This window comes from Solea senegalensis, linkage group LG3 (assembly GCF_019176455.1).
Source record: "Solea senegalensis isolate Sse05_10M linkage group LG3, IFAPA_SoseM_1, whole genome shotgun sequence".
Lineage (NCBI taxonomy): Eukaryota > Metazoa > Chordata > Actinopteri > Pleuronectiformes > Soleidae > Solea > Solea senegalensis.
In genome coordinates, this window is record NC_058023.1 from 6,221,798 (window position 1) to 6,239,637 (window position 17,840).

The 17,840-nt window shown below is 40.1% G+C and overlaps 1 protein-coding gene and 1 long non-coding RNA gene across 2 annotated transcripts; one reads left to right on the forward strand and one right to left on the reverse strand.

Annotated features, from left to right (window-relative positions):
• Nucleotides 1-1,194: 1,194 nt before the first annotated feature.
• Nucleotides 1,195-12,767, reverse strand: aco1 (aconitase 1, soluble). The gene is made up of 21 exons (XM_044022116.1): nucleotides 12,662-12,767; nucleotides 10,144-10,274; nucleotides 9,894-10,062; nucleotides 8,668-8,805; nucleotides 8,516-8,585; nucleotides 8,249-8,432; nucleotides 6,626-6,765; nucleotides 6,361-6,532; nucleotides 6,179-6,279; nucleotides 5,854-5,970; nucleotides 5,105-5,264; nucleotides 4,868-5,003; nucleotides 4,161-4,245; nucleotides 3,906-4,062; nucleotides 3,538-3,662; nucleotides 3,333-3,437; nucleotides 3,024-3,166; nucleotides 2,555-2,702; nucleotides 2,326-2,448; nucleotides 1,894-2,079; nucleotides 1,195-1,812 (listed from the first exon to the last, which is right to left on the reverse strand). Exons 2-21 carry the CDS (start codon nucleotides 10,250-10,252, stop codon nucleotides 1,696-1,698), a joined length of 2,685 nt encoding a protein of 894 aa, XP_043878051.1. The 5' UTR covers nucleotides 10,253-10,274; nucleotides 12,662-12,767; the 3' UTR covers nucleotides 1,195-1,695.
• LOC122766895 lies at nucleotides 5,945-6,818 on the forward strand. Its single transcript, XR_006360125.1, has 2 exons — nucleotides 5,945-6,004; nucleotides 6,400-6,818. It is a non-coding gene; the product is annotated as an uncharacterized LOC122766895 (long non-coding RNA).
• Nucleotides 12,768-17,840: the final 5,073 nt, after the last annotated feature.

Consider the following 17,840-nt stretch of genomic DNA (forward strand, 5'->3'; position numbering starts at 1 on the left):
TGGACATTTGCACACTTAAGAGGTTTGAATAATTCAAATGTTTCCAAATGAGTTTCAGTCCAGGTGCTGATTTGCAAATTCAGAACTTCCTCGGCTTTTACACACAGTATATCTGCTGTGAGTTTGCCTATGGCTCCAGTCCTACAGTATTTGCCCAGAGTCGTGCACATGTGCAGCACATGTGGTTGTTTTTTTCTGTCCCATGTCCACTCCTCCTCCTCCTCCTCCTCTTCTTCCTCCCCCCACAGCAGCATTTTCCACTGCTCTGTCTTTGTTTACTCTGACGTCCTGAGTCACAGACAAACGACACGTGAAACATGAACTACACAGGAGATCCTCATCAGGGGACAGACCGTTGCTAAATCAGTGTGGTCTCAGATGGACCCCTGTTATATCAACTTTCACACTGGACAGCCTAGTTGGTACTGAGTGAATTAATGGGAAACTACATTTAATCTCGTAAAAACGGTTTAAATACGTGAGATGGAAGACTCCTATAAATTCAGGTTTAGTTTAGTGTAAAAATATTGATTTTGATACATGGATATTTATACAATATTAATATAATAATCAAATTGAATTAATATATACATATTTAAAGGAATGTGATTTATCAAAGTGTGCTTTTAAATGTCAGCAAAAACATTTTTTTTTTTAAAGTTATTCTAATTTTCCAGCATGAATGTCCAATTCTTCCACTTTTATTTTGAAATCCCTTTAAACACAGGGAATTCCTGCCTCACATCACAATACATTTATCATTTTGTAGAAATTTAGTGTATAGATCAGTTTGTATGTAGAATTTATCAAAACACAGGCTCAGATTAGAGGAGGAAGAGCATCATCCTTGTCCCTGTAAAAATCACTAGTGTTGCTCATGTTATCAGCAGTTCACACATTTTTGATTCTTACTCACAGCTCCCTCTAGTGGCTTAAACCAGCATTTTCATTAGGCAGAAAGACACAAATCGGCTAAACAAAGCTAAAAAGCTCGAGTTATTTTTGTAGTTAAAAGGCCTTTGATAGATTATTTTGAGGCTGACGTTCTCTGATGTATTTTAAAATAGAAATACAGCTTCCCAACAGTCAGCGTTTGATGTTTAGGGGCCAAACAATACATTAAAGGTCTGTCGGCCTCTTCTGTCAATAAACTTTGTCGACAGAAGACAATAAAATGTAACAAATGAGAGGAAATGTTGCAAAAACGGGTCACATTTTATTGTGTTGAGTATCCTGTTTAATTCATTCACATTGTATAGAACATGTTGGACACAGCAGTGTTTGTCAGTGTGTCATGAGGTAATTAAGGCAGTTCACACACTGACAAATACAGGTTTACACTGGAATGTTACATTTACTACGTCAACCAGCCAAGATTTATTGAAGTGGAATAAAGAAGAAACTACACTGCTGCTAGATTTTCAGTCTTGTGACAAATGAAACACAAAGAAAGTCTAGTTAAGGAGTATTTTTTCTTTTAATCTGATATAAATATTATCCTTCTCTGCATATCTTGATTACAATATTCACACGTCATGTCATACTCGGTATTTTCACTCCACGACTCGTAGCAGCATTCGTTCTCAGGTTGTTGGATTAACAGTTCTGTTGATGAATCAGTAAGTTAGGGGCTGTGGACGGTTTGTCTTCTGTTAACATGTTAATAAACACGCGTCTCTGTGCTTCTTCTGCGTGTTAGTTTGCAGACATCTTGCGGATCATGTAGTTGAGGATTCCTCCGTGGTGGAAATACGTCAGCTCCACGTCCGTGTCGAACCTCATGCGCACTTGGAATGTTTTGCCTGTGTCGAGCTGTGAGGGCGGACAAACGTCAGGCGTCACGCCTTTTGGACAGACGAGGTAAAAGTGTCCATGAAACTGTCCCGGACTCACCTTAACGTCGACGAGCATCCTGGGCGTGAGCTGCTGAGGGATGACGACGGTGTAGCGCTCTCTGCCGGTCAGACCCAGACTGTCGGCCGTGTCTCCGGGCAGATACTCCAGAGGAATCACTCCCATCCCGACCAGGTTACTGCGGTGGATCCGCTCGTAGCTCTCTGCCAGCACGGCCTTGATGCCCTGAGACAACAAACAACTTCAGTCTACACCAGAGGTATTTTTTTCATTGACCTATTCCTCATTCCATGTCAAAGCAAACACTTTTAATTTCAAATTCTATCATAAACATAGTTTTAAGACTTTTTTTCCCACTTATCAGACCAGGTCATTTGAGTTTGAGACCTCTGGTTTACACTCTACCAGAGCTTTGTTCTGTTTTTGATTGTAAAATAACTAAATGAAAATATAAAGTTGTGTGTTACTCACCAGTAGGAAAGGTCCTTTTGCTGCCCAGTCTCTGGAGCTGCCCGAGCCGTACTCCTTCCCTGCCAGAACCAGCAGAGGAACAGCGGACTGCTGGTACCGCTCTGCGGCATCGAACACGTCCAACTGGACAACGCGGGTAAAAAAAACACGACACTGACTTTAATCTCATACACAAAAAGAGTGAGGAACACGAACAGAACATGATCTAAAAAAAGTGAAGTATTCTGACCGTGTCTCCTGTCGGCAGGTGAATGGTTTGTGGCGCCTGCTTGTTGAGGAACTTGTTAAAAAGGCGGATGTTTGCGAACGTCCCTCGAGACATGATGGCGTCGTTGCCTCGGCGTGAGCCGTACGAGTTGTAGTCTCGAGGAGTCAGACTGGACAGGACAGTTTTAATTAAAAGTTAAAATACATTATTTACTTTCAGCTAACTCTTTCAGTATTTGAGTGGCGTTGACTGAGTTCAGCTTGAGTTCAATAATGAACTCAAGCTGCCACAAACACAGCAAATGTTGAGCTGAATTAACTTTTACTTTTCTTAATTTCTACAGTAAAAGCTTGAAGTATAAGATCAAATATTATTGATATTATCAAACTGAATTAAAGTCTGATGATGGGAAAGTCAGGGAGGAAAATCCAGTAATGTTTTTTTGTTTTTGTTTATTTTAGAAGGATTTATTCCCAGTGAGCTCACTCACCCCCTGCTGGTCAGGTATCGCGCTGCAGCGCTGTTCCTGGCTATGTTCCCCGCGGGCGAAATGTGGTCGGTGGTGACGGAGTCTCCGAAGTTGAGCAGCACGTAGGCGTCGTTTATGGACTCTGGAGGCTGCAGCTCCATCGTCTGAACCAGGTGAGACATCGTTTCATGACTTAAATGCCATTTGATTAAATACAGCAGAAATGTTGATGTACACTGATCACAGAGGTTTTCATAACTACACAATTATTTCATTTGAGTACTCTAGTTTCCTAATTGTGGGAAAATGGTGCAGATTTGTAGTTTTTACCAAACCGCTGAAGAACGGAGGAGACTTGATATAAGTGGACTGAGGGTCCCAGGTGTAGAGTTTGTCGGAGGGAGCGTTCAGAGAGTTCCAGCGTTCATTCACTTTCTGCAATGACACAATAATCCAATAAGGGCCCGTTAGTCATGCCTATATCAAATGTCACGTGTGTGGGTTTTTTTTCCAGTAAGATTTAAAGTAACGCGACCTCAATCTTCTCGTAGACTTCTTTGAACATCGTTGGAATGACGAACGTCCTCTCCACAGCCTGGATCTCCTCTCGCGTGGGCCAGATGTCTCTCAGGAAGATCTCTTTGCCTTCAGAGGTGGTGCCTGTGGAAACGAGATGTGACGTAAGGAGAATACAATCTATCTTATTTTTAATTAAAGCTATAAATCATGAAATGCAGTGTCTGAATAAAAATAAAGAGCTAGGAATGACAATGATCAGTCCCGTTTGTACATTGTTTTACAAGAATTTGGGTGTTAACGCCTAAAAATGGCTACCGACTGAGCTGAGGCACATTTAGTGGTTTAGTGACATGAAAGTAGTAGCAACTCGATCGCTAAACTCACCGATGGGCTCACTCTCGAAGTCTATCCTCACAGTCCCCGCGATGGCGTAAGCAATGACGAGTGGAGGAGAAGCCAGGTAGTTGGCTCTGGTGTTGGGATGGACTCGCCCTTCAAAGTTTCTGTTTCCCGACAGGATTCCTGCAGCAACCAGATCTCCCTGAAACGCACACACACGAAGATTAATGTTATTAAGAGTCAACAGCGGAAAGAGCTACAGCAGCGACGGATACAATAAGGATGTAAAAACTTAGGTACCTGTGTGATGGCGTCCACCACAGAGTCCGGCAGCGGCCCACTGTTGCCGATACACGTCATACAACCATAGCCGACGACCTCAAAGCTGCCAAGAGAAAACAAAAGTACATATTAGCTTTGTGGTAGCGTGCTAATTTATTCATGTTTTCATTTAAGTTTGCTGCAGTGCATAAATGTTACGCTGCAGCTTTTACACTTCATTTAATAAAACCATGTTTGTACAGACGCACCGTTTCTAAATCGTTAGAGACCAATTTGTTAAAGTAAATACGAAAGGCAGTAGAGTCATTTTGGGATTCCAGCGTTTCTGCTTCAATAATCAAACAGTACTGGATCGTCCTGTTATATTACAATCCTTTAATCTTATTGAAGTAACGTAATTTATTAAAATCAAACGTTTAGTCTACTGTAATTAGCTTTTATTAACTATTATTGACAGTCTTGTCGCTTAAAGCACTTACAAACCAAAATGCATTGTATTTTACACTGCGTCACAATTTCAAAATAAGAGACCTGTGTTAGAAAACTCTACCAATTCATTATTGGCACTAAAAGATCAGGCGCTGGGTCAGCTCTCATTTTGGACTTTTAAGTACTTTTTCTATTGGAATACAGAATCAAATAGAAAATAATTGTTTTACGCACCTTAAATCATCCAAGATTAACTATTAAAAATGAAGTAAAAATAAGTGCTGTGAGCAGCTTACCCCAGCTGAGACAGGTAGTCCATAACACCGCTCTCCTTCAGGTAGTAGGTGACCACTCCACTGCCCGGTGACAGGCTGGTCTTAATGTACGGGTTCACACTCAAACCACACTCTATTGCCTTTTTAGCAAGAAGCCCTAAAAGAAAGAAAAGAGAAAACCCATTAATCCTCATCAACTCTGTAAAACGTGGAAAGAGACGAGTTCCAAAACAAATCCCCTGAGAGACGAGGACTCACCGGCTCCCAGCATGACAGAGGGGTTACTGGTGTTGGTGCAGCTGGTGATGGCAGCGATGACCACGGAGCCGTGGCTCAGAGTGTACTCGTTTCCATTGAACTGGAAGGGGACGGCAGCGCTGTGGCGCTCGGCCGGCATCTGGAAACCCTTAAAGCCTTGCTGAATGTGTCACAAAGAAGTAGTTGAGGTTTAATTTATCCCAGTTATTTTTGCTAAGTAAGAGCAATTCTCCTGTCTACACTCGTCAAGTGAAAAGTATTAATAACAAATTAAAGGGCTGGGTTTCATTTGACATCTGTGAATACTTAAGGAATATAAACTTAGGTTAAAGAGGGACTTTGCACAAGCATTTTTTTGTCCTTTACAGAAGGAATAAATGTGGAAATGTCCAAAATTCTTGTGGTGAAGCACTTCTGTGGTTTCATCACTTGATAAAGAGCATTTACATCTTTCAACAATAGCCCAAAAGGGACAATCAAAAGAGACTTGGAAATGAAGTACGGATGCTCAGGGATTTATCAATTGGCGGCAATCTACAACTTCACCACTAGATGGTGCCAATGAATTCTTAACACTGATCATATGAAACAAAAGAACAGTTAATTTCTTCACTTAAACTTTAGTAAAAGCTTTTTTTTTTTGGACCACACTAAAAATGAAAGTCAGAGTTTTCAAATTGATCAACTCTAGAGAGTAGGAAAGAGGTGAAATTGGTCCATTTTGTGTGGATGTACGCACTGGTTTCTACCTTTGCTCCCAAACAGGTCTCAAAGTCTGTCTTCATGTCAGAAACTGGGATTCTGTCCTGCGGCCTTTTGGGACCACTGCAGCAGGGAACCACAGTACTGAGATCCAACTCCACCACCTGAGCGAGAGACCGACGGACCATCATTTACGTTGTAAGTTGTCTACTGCTTTATTACACTTGTATGTTTGTGTAACATCCACATACAATCAGTTTCTCTGTCAGCGAGCTTCACAGAAAGACACTTTAGAACCGTGCCCATTAAATCAATGAATAATCAAACATAAAAGTCAGTTCAGTGGCTCAACTGACTCAACATGAGACTGACCTGAGTAAAATCTGGATCCTGAGAGACATCGTTGTAGTCTCTGAACATGGCCACTGCCTTCAGGTACTTTGTAATGTAGTCCAGCTTTTCTGCGTCTCGCCCTGAATCAAACCAACAAAGTCACAAAATTAGGAGAAACTCAGATGTGGGGGTGAATGAGCCTCGCAGCAGGGGACACTCGCCTGTCTGTACGAGGTACTGAATGCTGATGTCGTCCACAGGGAAGAACGCCGCTGTGGCTCCGTACTCTGGACACATGTTGGCGATGGTGGCTCGGTCGGCGATGGACAGCTGAGCCACACCGGGGCCGAAGAACTCCACAAACTTCCCCACGACGCCGACCTGGCGGAGATGCTGAGAGCACAGACGGAGAGGAAGATGATCACGTATGACACACGCACGTCGACTCTGTGAGGTACGAGCTGCACGAAAAGCGACTGTTTTTACCTTGGTAACAGTGAGGACAATGTCAGTGGATGTAATGAATTTATCTGGGGTCCCATGCAGCTTGTATCCCACCACCTCGGGCAGGACCATGCTTATTGGCTGACCCAGCATCACCGCCTCTGCCTCTATTCCACCCACACCTGAAGGTTTAAGGTTAAATTGTCACATTAAAATAAAATGTTAAAAAATCAAACTGCTACAACATCGTTTTTGTCGTCCATTTAACTTGAAATGATGGGTCATTTTTGAGTATCAGTTTTTCCATCACACTTAAGGGGAGGGAAATGTTAATTTAATTTTTCATTCTGTAATCTCCTTTTCTTTATAGAATATTTCAAACCAAAAAAAACCCCTGTAAGCAGCTCAATCAGACCTATATGGACTGGTCATGTGTACATAACCACAGACTACGCTATTGTGCAAAAGCATTAATGAAATGTATGGAAAATAAATAATAATCCACCCATACTGATATTTTATTGCCCTTTAATCAGCAGATTATGTGAGCTCGCCTGTCTGTGTGTGTAGTTGGGGTGCAAAAACTAACCAGTTTTGGGAAGTAAACTGCAAAATTTCGGTACGTTAAAATTGTGTATACATTCTCCATAAAGATTCTGCATGGATTATGTGTTTAATTGTCTATACAAGGATCCTTTTTTTTCTTCTTCTCCACTGGCTGGCTATCCAATTACCTGTCACTATACGAATGACGCGCCACGCAACATTAGGAGCGAGGGAAACGAAACAGAAGCCAGACAATAGTGCCGATGTCAGCATTCAGCAGAGAATGAAAAGCAAAGTTCAAGGCTGCACGGTCATCTCGTTAAATCCGCTGTGTAGAATCATTTTGGAATTTGCGTCGACTGTAAACCAGAGAGCGTCGAAAAGCATCGTTTAAAGTAACACCACATCCAACACGAAAGCCCATTGACACCAGCATCAGCCAGGACTGTCTGCTTGCTTCCTTAAACCAACAAAACTACAGCTACACTTTTCACAAGGTGCATTCAGAGTTGCAAAGTCATTTACAGTTCAAGTAAAGGCACTAAAGGCAGAATGTGCTTTGTATTGTGAAAAATTTAGCTATACTGGAATTACTTACAAACAAAGTGGCCTTTTTAAGAATGTACAAATGATGCCACTACTGGCTCAATTTATTTTGCACTTTATGTTGTAAAAACTGGAAGTATGGCTGAGTATAGCGCTTCTAAAGTTGACCTTTTTTGACATTGAATTGCGAGAGCAACAATGGCATGCATTAGTTTCTCTCCATCCTAACACACTCTCAATCACTCTCCTTTGCTTTTAGATGCGTTTTTTCCCCCTCGGTTTCTCCTTATGCCACAGTAATTCCATATCTGGCTCTTAATCCATTGTTCATCAGCTGTTTTCACTAGAGCTAGCTTTGTCTGTATTTAAGTATGATGCTGGGCAGCAGGTTTATCAGAGCTGCCTGCTGCTGAGAACAACAACAACAACAACGAGCTGAAAGAGGCTGAACAGAGCTGCACTCAGATCTAATATCTCTTTGCCTTTAAAGCCCACAGCTGTATCCTCCAAGAGCAGCTTGTCACATATTGTCAGAAAGGATTAAATGCAAACATCTCCCAGATGTTGTCTTACCCCAGCCGAGGACACCCAGGCCGTCAATCATGGTCGTGTGGGAGTCTGTGCCCACCAGGCTGTCGGGGTAGAAGAACCCTTCATGGTTGAACACCACTCGGGCCAGGTACTCCAGGTTGACTTGGTGAACGATTCCTGAGCCAGGAGGAATGATTCGCATGTTCCTAAAGGCTTTAGAGCCCCACTGAAAAGAGAAGGGAACAGATTTAAGCCATAAAGGAAAATCAGATACGAAGATGTTGCACTGGGTTTGTTAATTGTTCATACCTTCAAGAACTGGAATCTCTCCCTGTTGCGGTCAAACTCCAAATCTTGGTTTTTCTGGAGGCTATCAGACCTGAAGGAAATAAAGAGGGGCTATGTGTGTATGAAGTGGTGGTGGTGCCATGGTAGAAAGAGTGTGATGAACCTGGCCTTACTTTCTGTTAAAGTCCACTTGGATAGAGTGATCGATGACGAGGTCAGCAGGGCAGACTGGATTGATCTTCTCTGGGTCGCCGCCCAGTTTCATCACTGCGTCACGCATAGCGGCAAAATCCACCACAGCAGGGACGCCACTGCAGCAAGAGAAAACTCATCATTCAGACTTAATTAACTTAAATTAAAAAGTATAACGTAGATTACAAGCAAGAGATGTTAAACTAGAACCAAGGATCGGGAGTTTGCTTAAAAACATTTTTATAAAAAAAAGATTATTTTCATTTTCTTTTATTTTTTTAAAGAGAGTAGAAATGTTGTTTTGAAAACTTAAATTAGGTTGTTATTATACTAGTTGCTTATTGGCTCTTGGCTGCAAAATTTCACTGGATACAAACAATTTACATATTCCATAGATTTGCTGTTTAGTTTTGACAACTAACACAATCCATTCATCTGCCTTTGGCTTTCAGCTCCAATCCCATGGGTCTGTTTTAATGGCAGACATTTTGGCAGGTCGCATAAGGAAAAGCACAGGTGTAAATAATCAGATAATGATAGCAGTGTTCCATTTAGCTTCCTTGGTCTCGGGGGGGCATGCTGACTCACTGTCAGTGTCCCATCACAAGAAATCCCTGTAGTTTTCAACAGATGTTACACAAGGTTTTATCCATGTCATTTATTTGCATGTTCATAGTAATTTTAGAACTTGAATTAATTTTTAAAGCCAAGGTTAAAGTTCATTCTTGCTTTTGTTTCTTATTAAACAGAAGCAAATATGCAAGGTTGGGACTGTTGAGAAAATATTGATCAAATATTGTTACTGTATGTCAAACATCCTAGAAGAGAACATCCTGAGGCAGTAAAGTTTACTTTTTCCTCCTTCAGGTTTGACGGTATCCAGATATTTCTTCTCTATTTTAAGTAAAATTACTGAGCACCAGCTCATCACTGCGATATTCTGACTCCAGCCATTTCTTCCCATGATTAAATTTCTTATCTTATATTTATTCACTTAATCATGTTACTCTTAATCTGAATATGTGGGTGTGTTGTCAAAACACAGAGTTATTGCTGACGTGTATCCCATAAGGTGGGAATAGTTTTAGATATTTGTTGATCTGAATTGAAGCAGCAAAGGCTGAGATATCACCACTATTAACTGTTTGCACGAATCGATCTGCAGAAAAACAGAAAATCACTAGTTGGAGGAAGGTTTTAGACATACGTGAAGTCCTGCAGGATGACACGGGCCGGTCTAAATGGCACCTCCACACTTTGAGTCTGGGTCTCCTTCCAGCTGAGGATGCGTTCCACATCTGAGCTCTTAACCAGAAACTCATCACAGTTGCGAACTGCAGACTCCAGGAGGACACGGATGGAGAACGGTAGACGCTCTGAGGAACAGACAGAAAAATGTGAACCACTCCGGGAAACTCAGAAAATAAATAAAGACAGAAGTGTAAGTTTATTGTTACCATATCTGCTGTCTCCAAGTTTGGAAAGATTATAAAACTGCTGCTTTGGGTCCTCGGGGTTCAGGGGCTCAACAATATGTTGAAAGGGATTGCTTACAGTGGTAGACATTCTCCTCTCTGTCTCAGTGGAGCTAAAAAACAGAAATATGAGCAATTAAATCCTAATTTTAACACCATACAATCACTATACCATATGACGACAACAAATAAATTCAAATTATGATGTAGAGTCCTATTAAAGCTGCAGGAGTGCTAGCAAAATTGTTGATTGTTGACTTTTATCCACAGTTTGTGGGAAGACTAACATTTTAGGATCACCACTCTCTATCCTGAGCTCCAGAAACTTTAAAGGAGAACATATTTTCCAACTTCCACTTTTTAATTTGCCATGCAGTGCAGGCAGTTGTTTGCAGCCCTGCAGTAACACATAAGTAAAGTAAAAGAGCAACATTTGCGACAGCAATATATAGTCTGAAGCAATTAAATCAAAAAATTATATTGAGATTATTTGACAGATATTACAATTTCCATATGATTCATATTTTATAAGGATTCTGTCAAAGTGTATCTTATCATCTGATAAGCAGGATTATGGGGCGATTGAATTCCTGCAGCACTGCATAATTTCATCATAACACCGTTTTGACACACATCAGAATCAGAATCAGAAGAGCTTTATTGCCAAGTACGATTTGCACATACAAGGAATTTGTTCTGGTGTCATTGGCGCATAACAAGCATACAAAATTTTCAAAAGTGAACAGTAAACGTATATATACACAGTATATAAATGTTTTTAAAGGTGAAAAAGAGCACTATCATTATCAAATAACTGCGGTGACAATGAATTTTGCAGCCCTCTGTAAAAGTCACCATCTCAGATCACTTTATTTACATTATGCATTATGCTGAAAGAAGTGTACTTTTTTAAAAAAAACCTTCCTATTCCATGTAGAAATGGATTAGCCTGGAACAGAGGAGCCTGAGTGCTGAGTGGTGGAACTGAGGGACAGTGAACCTTTGGCCCATTCTTTTAAAAACTTACATAACTACATCTCTAACAATATGACGAAACTTAACAGGGAAACGTGCAGCCACATGTTGAAGCTGACCCTCGTGGGGAAAAAGAAGGGAACACAGGCTTTTCGGGTGAATTCCTTAAGGGAGCGGTTATCTGCATGAAAGACAGTGGACACTTGACTTAAGCCTACACATCCAGAATGTCCACATACTTCCTGAAATACACACTAATGTTGCTCTGAATCACAGTGCAAAGTCTAATAATGATACCGCCATTACTATGTGGTGTAACATGACCACAGAGCAACCACATTCAGCGCTTCGCCCTACAATAAAAGTATTTTTAAATGTACTGACAATGACTGTGAGATCAACACGCGTTGCTTTTGTGTCTGTGTGACTGGACATCTACTCAGAATTTCAATCTTTTTAAATCTTTGATTCCTGATGAATGAAAAAGTGGTATTTCTAATCATTCTGTTGTGACTGGTACATAAGGTTACTTAATTTAAACCACAAGAACTGTGCAGATTTACTTTTTACACCATATGCAATGCAGTGCTTAACAAATTAGACCACCCATCATAAAAACAAGAAAACATATTTTTGAAATCATTCAAAAACTAGTTTGAAACTAAAAATGCTATCGTTATTCATTAGTCACATAAACAGAATTCACCCTTTTATACCCACATTTGATCCGGCTCACTGGGCTTCTCTGAGAAGTCAGAAATGAATCAAGAAAAACATTCAACCACTACAGAAACTACAGGAATCCAAGTAACTAACTATAATTTGACATCTTAATCAAGAACTAATGTGCTTTACAATATTTGTTTCTGTTATTTGTAAAACAATACATTTGAAAATTCATGGATGACAATAATTATATTTAGCATTATATTATATTTTTGATATTTAAAGAGCTTCTACACACTGGTGAATTTAACCATTACAAAACCATGAAAAATATATATATTTTAATAATTCTCAATACTGTTAATTAAGGGCAGCTGTGGCATGAACCTTACTTTTATACTTCTTGTCCTTGCATGCTTGCTTATGTATTAAGCTTATCATTACCCATGCTACATACTGAAATATGTTTTACTAGACTCGTGAGTCCTCGATGCTTCCTTCATGCGTCCTTACATGCTTCCTTGTCACAGTTCCTCCCCCCTTGACCCCGTTTGACGCAAGTTAGCATTAGCTGCTTGGCAAAACTTTAAGCATTTAAAGAACGCACTCGCTCTGTATGATAGCACGGGCAATGGAAATGGCAACAAATGCTGTTTAAAACATTTTTCGAACTGCTTCATAACGGCATGAGTCGAGTTTAAAGGCTTAAATGTATTTGAAGGAGCGGTAAAGTTAGCTAGCATACTGACAGCGAAAGGAGGGGGGCCCCGGGCTCCGCTACGTCAGTACGTGACGTTACAGGAAGACCAGCTCTCAAATTACAATTTAATGTCATATTTTGCTTCGTTTGTTGACTTACGTGAGTGTGAGCAGGACCAGAGACACTGCACTGCAGGACCACACCGCGTATTAACTGCCTACTACACTGCTGCTGCTACTACGCCTTAATTAGTTCCCTCCCGAGGAACAAAGATGATCCGTTCATTCTCGTCCTCCGATTGGCTGAAGCGGCTGTTCCGCCTTCACCATTGACCAATCATCGCGCCGTATTCATAGAGCTCACCCAATCAGGAAGAGTGTAGGCGGGTCTTCTTCCACTATTTTTTGTGCGTAAACTTTGATTTAAATATGCTATCAAACATGATAAAATAATATACAAATAGACATCGGACAAGCATTGTTCGAATAATAAACGAGGTTCAATGAAATACACATGTAAAACAACAACAAAAATAGATAGAAATGAAAAAAATAAACACGATTGTAGTCAACAAATTCTAGAGTTAAGTGATCGTTTTCACAGTTTTCTTTTCTTTCAGTGATGAAACATTCAATTTAAACTTTCCTCGTGGAATGAATGAAAATTCTGCTAAAATTATGGGAATCTGTTAGTATGAGAGTTTATGAGAGTATCAGGTTTATTGCCAGGTAAAGTTTACTCAATACTTTTGTTCCTGTCAATGGTGCACAGAGAGACAAATAAATAGTACAGGGAAAATAAAATAGAAAAGAGTTAGAGAATATAATTAAAAACAAAAGTAGTGCAATATGAAAACTACAATCTGTCAGACAGAGAGTAACAATGTGGAGCAGTGCCAATTTAAGTAAATACATGAATTACTTTGTCAAGAGTTCCATTTTTCAAAATTACACAAAAAAAAAAACAAGTCTTTAGGGGTTTTCTTTTAAAACAGGGAATAACCAGTAATTCAAATCTTCACCAAAAAGCCATGTCAAAATTATAGTAATATAATAAATTATCTGCTGTTTCAATTTGTTAAACTACAATTGTAATAATGTCACCTGAGGTGATGAAATTATTAAAATGGACACATTTTAAAATCAGTGGTTTCTGATCTGTTGTATTATTGAAAGTCCCGTTGCTGTTTCATACTTGTATCACTTGGTGGTGCTGTTGCATAGGGGTCGCAGCTTTTGTCAGCCCCACAATCAATTTCTGCTGTTGTTGAATGTGATGACAATCACGTATCACCAGTGTTTACATGAATCATATGTTGTATTTGAACTTTATAAATATTAAAAACAGCAAAAATGTTATATTGTACTTTCACAATAGTTGCATTATATCTTTGTATTATTTTATTGGAAACTACTGTAAATTGACATTAATGTAATAAAGATGTATTTTACAATATAAATTCCGAGATTCCTGGAATAGCCATAATGAAACAAAAATAAAACAGTAATGTGTGATTGGTCAAAGCCTCCTGTGACACTTTAGTTTTAGTAGTGAGGCTGTTAAATGTCCAGAGGACACACAAAAGTGTTTTTCTCTTTAAGATTACTTGATTGTCATTTTGTTTAACAGTTATTAATGGCATTATCATATTTATAATGCTAAAATACCTTACCCTTAAATAATGTTTCTAATAGAACAACCGCATCAGAACTGATTATTTTATCATCAAAAATCTAGTGTGTGTGTGTTTACCTGGTATTCCTTATGTTGTGGGGACCTAAATCTGTTTACACAGTCACACATAGTATGGGGACTTATAATTTCCCCCATAACGTAAACGACTGCATTTTAAGGTGAAGACGTGTTTTAAAGTTAGGCTGAGGTCAAGGTTAGGGTCAGGTTTAAGATTAGGGTCTCAATGTAAGTCAATGCAATGTCCTCTGAAGTCATGGATACCAGTGTGTGTGCATGTGCGTGTGGCAATGTCAGCCATTCCAGACAGGAGGGTGAGAGTGACTGACCGCTCAGTCTGTTCTAATAACAGCAAAACATTGTTTCCATTCAGACAGGCAGCCTCCACTGTAAAGACACAGCACACACACACGCACACATACACACACACACACACACACACACACACGTACCATGACTTCAGAGGAGGCTGGGCCCTAACACCAGGATGTCATTGGTTAATATTGAATATTAAAGGAGGGGTTTACGTTATTTCCAGATTAACTGAAGTGACATGTTCACACTCCTGTTAATCCCACTTCAAATACATATAAAATGCATGAGCTTTTCTTTTTTTCCTACTGCTTGAATTTAACAAAACCCTCAAAAGTCATCCGTGTGTCCTCCACAGGTATCATTCACCATGATCCTCACGCAGCTGTTAATATTCGTTGACAAGTGAACTATAAGTCATTGCTGCCCAATTTTGCTAAAACCACCACCTGCGTCCTCTCAGCGTCACGTGCACACACTAATAGAGCTGCATAATATATAGAGACACACAAATCCTGCCATACACCCCAACATGTCTCACGCTGCTGTCCAGCAGACGTATTGATCTCATCCGTCTTTCGCTGGATAACGAGGTTTGCAACTTTTCTTCTTTTTTTCTTCTCCCAGTGCCTCCATCACACATCCATCTTTCCTTCACTTATCACAGACAGCTGTCTCCTGTTTTCTGTAGCTCATTAGGTCTGTGATTGAATCACCAAACCCACCAAACCACCAATAAGTGTGTGTGTGTGCGTGCGTACAGGGGTGAAAGATACGGTGGCCCTGGAGTGCCAATCACAACAACATTTAGGAAAACACAACAACATTAAGAAGAAAACACTAAAACATTAAGAAAATGCTAAGGCATTAAGAAAACACTACAACATTAAGAAGAAAACGCTAAAACATTAAGAAAACACTAAAATGTTAAGAAAACGCTAAAACATTAAGAAAACGCTACTACATTAAGAAAACGCTACAACATTAAGAAAACGCTAAAACATTAAGAAAACTCTACTACATTAAGAAAACGCTACGAAATTAAGAAAACGCAAAAAAATTAAGAAAACACTACAACACTGAGAAAACACAACATTACAAAAACGCTAAAACATGTGTGCTAATGTGTTTTCTCAATGTTGTTGCATTTTTCAAATGTCTTAGTGCTTTGTTAATGTTGTAGTGTTTGGCACTCCAAGGCCACCGTAGAAAGGTGATCTGAAAGGCTGTAAGGTCAAATTCACTTGTGAGGACTAAAATATTCAGAGAAAACATAAAGGTCATCTCATCTTTACAAGGTTCAAAAGGTGAAGTTGTTTACATAGACCTACTGTACATTAACATAACATCTTGCATTTACAAAGAAATAAATTGTATGGGGAAGCACATTTTTGGACAGAAAAGTAAAATAAACTGTTTACTGTTGTAAATTCTTGTTTAGTCCCAACAATACATCTTTGTATACAGAGCAGCAGGTTAGGTTTATAGTTATCGTGATAATTTACCTTGATATGAAGTGAACCAGCTTTACAACGTAGAAAACAGGGAATAAAGTTTTATATCTTTAAGATCATAGATTAAATCTTGATAAGAGGAAGTTATGTTCAACAGAATGGGACTCAGCTTCAAATGAATGCAGCTTCTATTCCATATCCCTGAGTCATGCCTGATCAAAAAAAGCCTGTTGTGCCAAAACCACCAAATAAAATGTAAATGTTATTGTTTTGAATATTGTAAATGTAAATTGTAAGTTCATTCATGTGTTGTACCTGCAAGGTTTCTCCTAAATGAACTATTGAGTCCTGACACTGAGTCTCGTGTCACTGAACATCACTAATGGCTGTGAGTCTATTTAGCTTTTTGACACAGATTTGAAAAAAAACAAACACATTTCACAGAACTCGGGTAACAAGCTTCACTGGATGCGCGTCCTATTTCTCATGGTCAAGGCCAAACACGTGATCATACTAACACAGCAGATGTTAACTCTAGGTCTGGACCACGGGGGCAAGAAAGAAGCGGCTCATAAAATGGGGGGAGGAGGCAGAACGAGCCCCTCATTGAATATGGAGTAAGTGAGAGCAAGAGTCTGAAAGAGTCTGAAAGAGTCATTTTGCAAAGTTAAGGCCATTTCTTTGCTCACTATGCCCTCTGTTTCCTTCCAGTCAAACACCTTGCATGATAATAAAGCTCATAATCGAGATGCTCTCATTGTGAAGCTCTTCATACACAAACTGTGACTCTCTTTCTTCTGACCTTTTAAGGCTACGACAAAAACAAAAACGCCCTCTCCCCTTTTTCCCTGCTCTTGTCTCTGCTCTGGAGGTCACCAAGAGGGCCAGACAATGTCACCGCCCTTAACCAGTTTAACCAATCGGCTACAACCAGCTGAGCTACACATACACCCCCACATACACCCCCCCCCATGCTCCCCAGCATCCACTGTGACAAATCACCACCAACCCCCATAAGACGAGCTATAGTCTAACACCCTCCCCCATGACGCAGATGCATAACAGGCAGGTGCATGTGGTCGGAACTGGCGAAACACCTTGACGTTATTGTTGCTCCAACGTTGCCCGAGCGTCTACCGCCGTGAAAAGAGTTGTCACGTCGTCTCAGTGTGAAGAAGCAGGAGGGCGGCTGATTGTCACAGTCGCCGTGACGTGCAGCGTCCAGACACATTTTGTGGTGAGTGAGATGTGACATGGCGAGGACAGTCAGCGTTTGGAGAAGTGAGGACACTTTGATGCCATCTGACACAGAGTCAACTAGTGCAGGACTATTCGACTACAGACTCAGCTGGGCCTTCATTTTCAAGCTGAATTTGCACAAAAACAATAAAATAACTGACGGCATCTGAGGGACGAGCTGTCATGTTTTTCACTTTGGAATACAAATATTTTTGCTTATTCTGTCCTTTGTACACCTCAAAGTGCATAAAATCAAAAAGGTGCACAATATTAGCAACAACATTAGTTTTTCATTAGGTGTTTCTGGTGGGACCACTTCTTTGGCCACTAAGAAGTTGCTTTTGGCCCACGGACCGCCATTTGAACAAGCTGGAACTCATGTATCAACACTCATTTTCCCCCACACACACACACACATCTGCAGTGCATTAACACAGTCCAGTTTTTCACCTTGTGTTATTATCTAATCATCGGCATATTGTGTTGGCAACACGGCTACATTCCGCTCATGCCAATAAAGTGTTGCTCTGAGCTGTAAAACAATGGATGTGACTACTGCACTCTGTGCTTTTTTCATAGTTTTCTAGTTTTCTAGTTCAGTGATTCCCAAATTGTGGATCTGGAAACGGATGACCTGACCT

What these genes read in the sequence shown, in the direction of transcription:
- aco1 (XM_044022116.1), bottom strand. Translation starts at nt 10,252, where the DNA reads ATGTCTACCACTGTAAGCAATCCCTTTCAACATATTGTTGAGCCCCTG. An exon ending in ACTTGGAGACAGCAGATATG is followed by an intron (nt 10,063 to 10,143) that starts GTAACAATAAAC and finishes TCTGTTCCTCAG; the next exon opens with AGCGTCTACCGTTCTCCATC. An exon ending in AGACCTGTTTGGGAGCAAAG is followed by an intron (nt 5,265 to 5,853) that starts GTAGAAACCAGT and finishes TGACACATTCAG; the next exon opens with CAAGGCTTTAAGGGTTTCCA.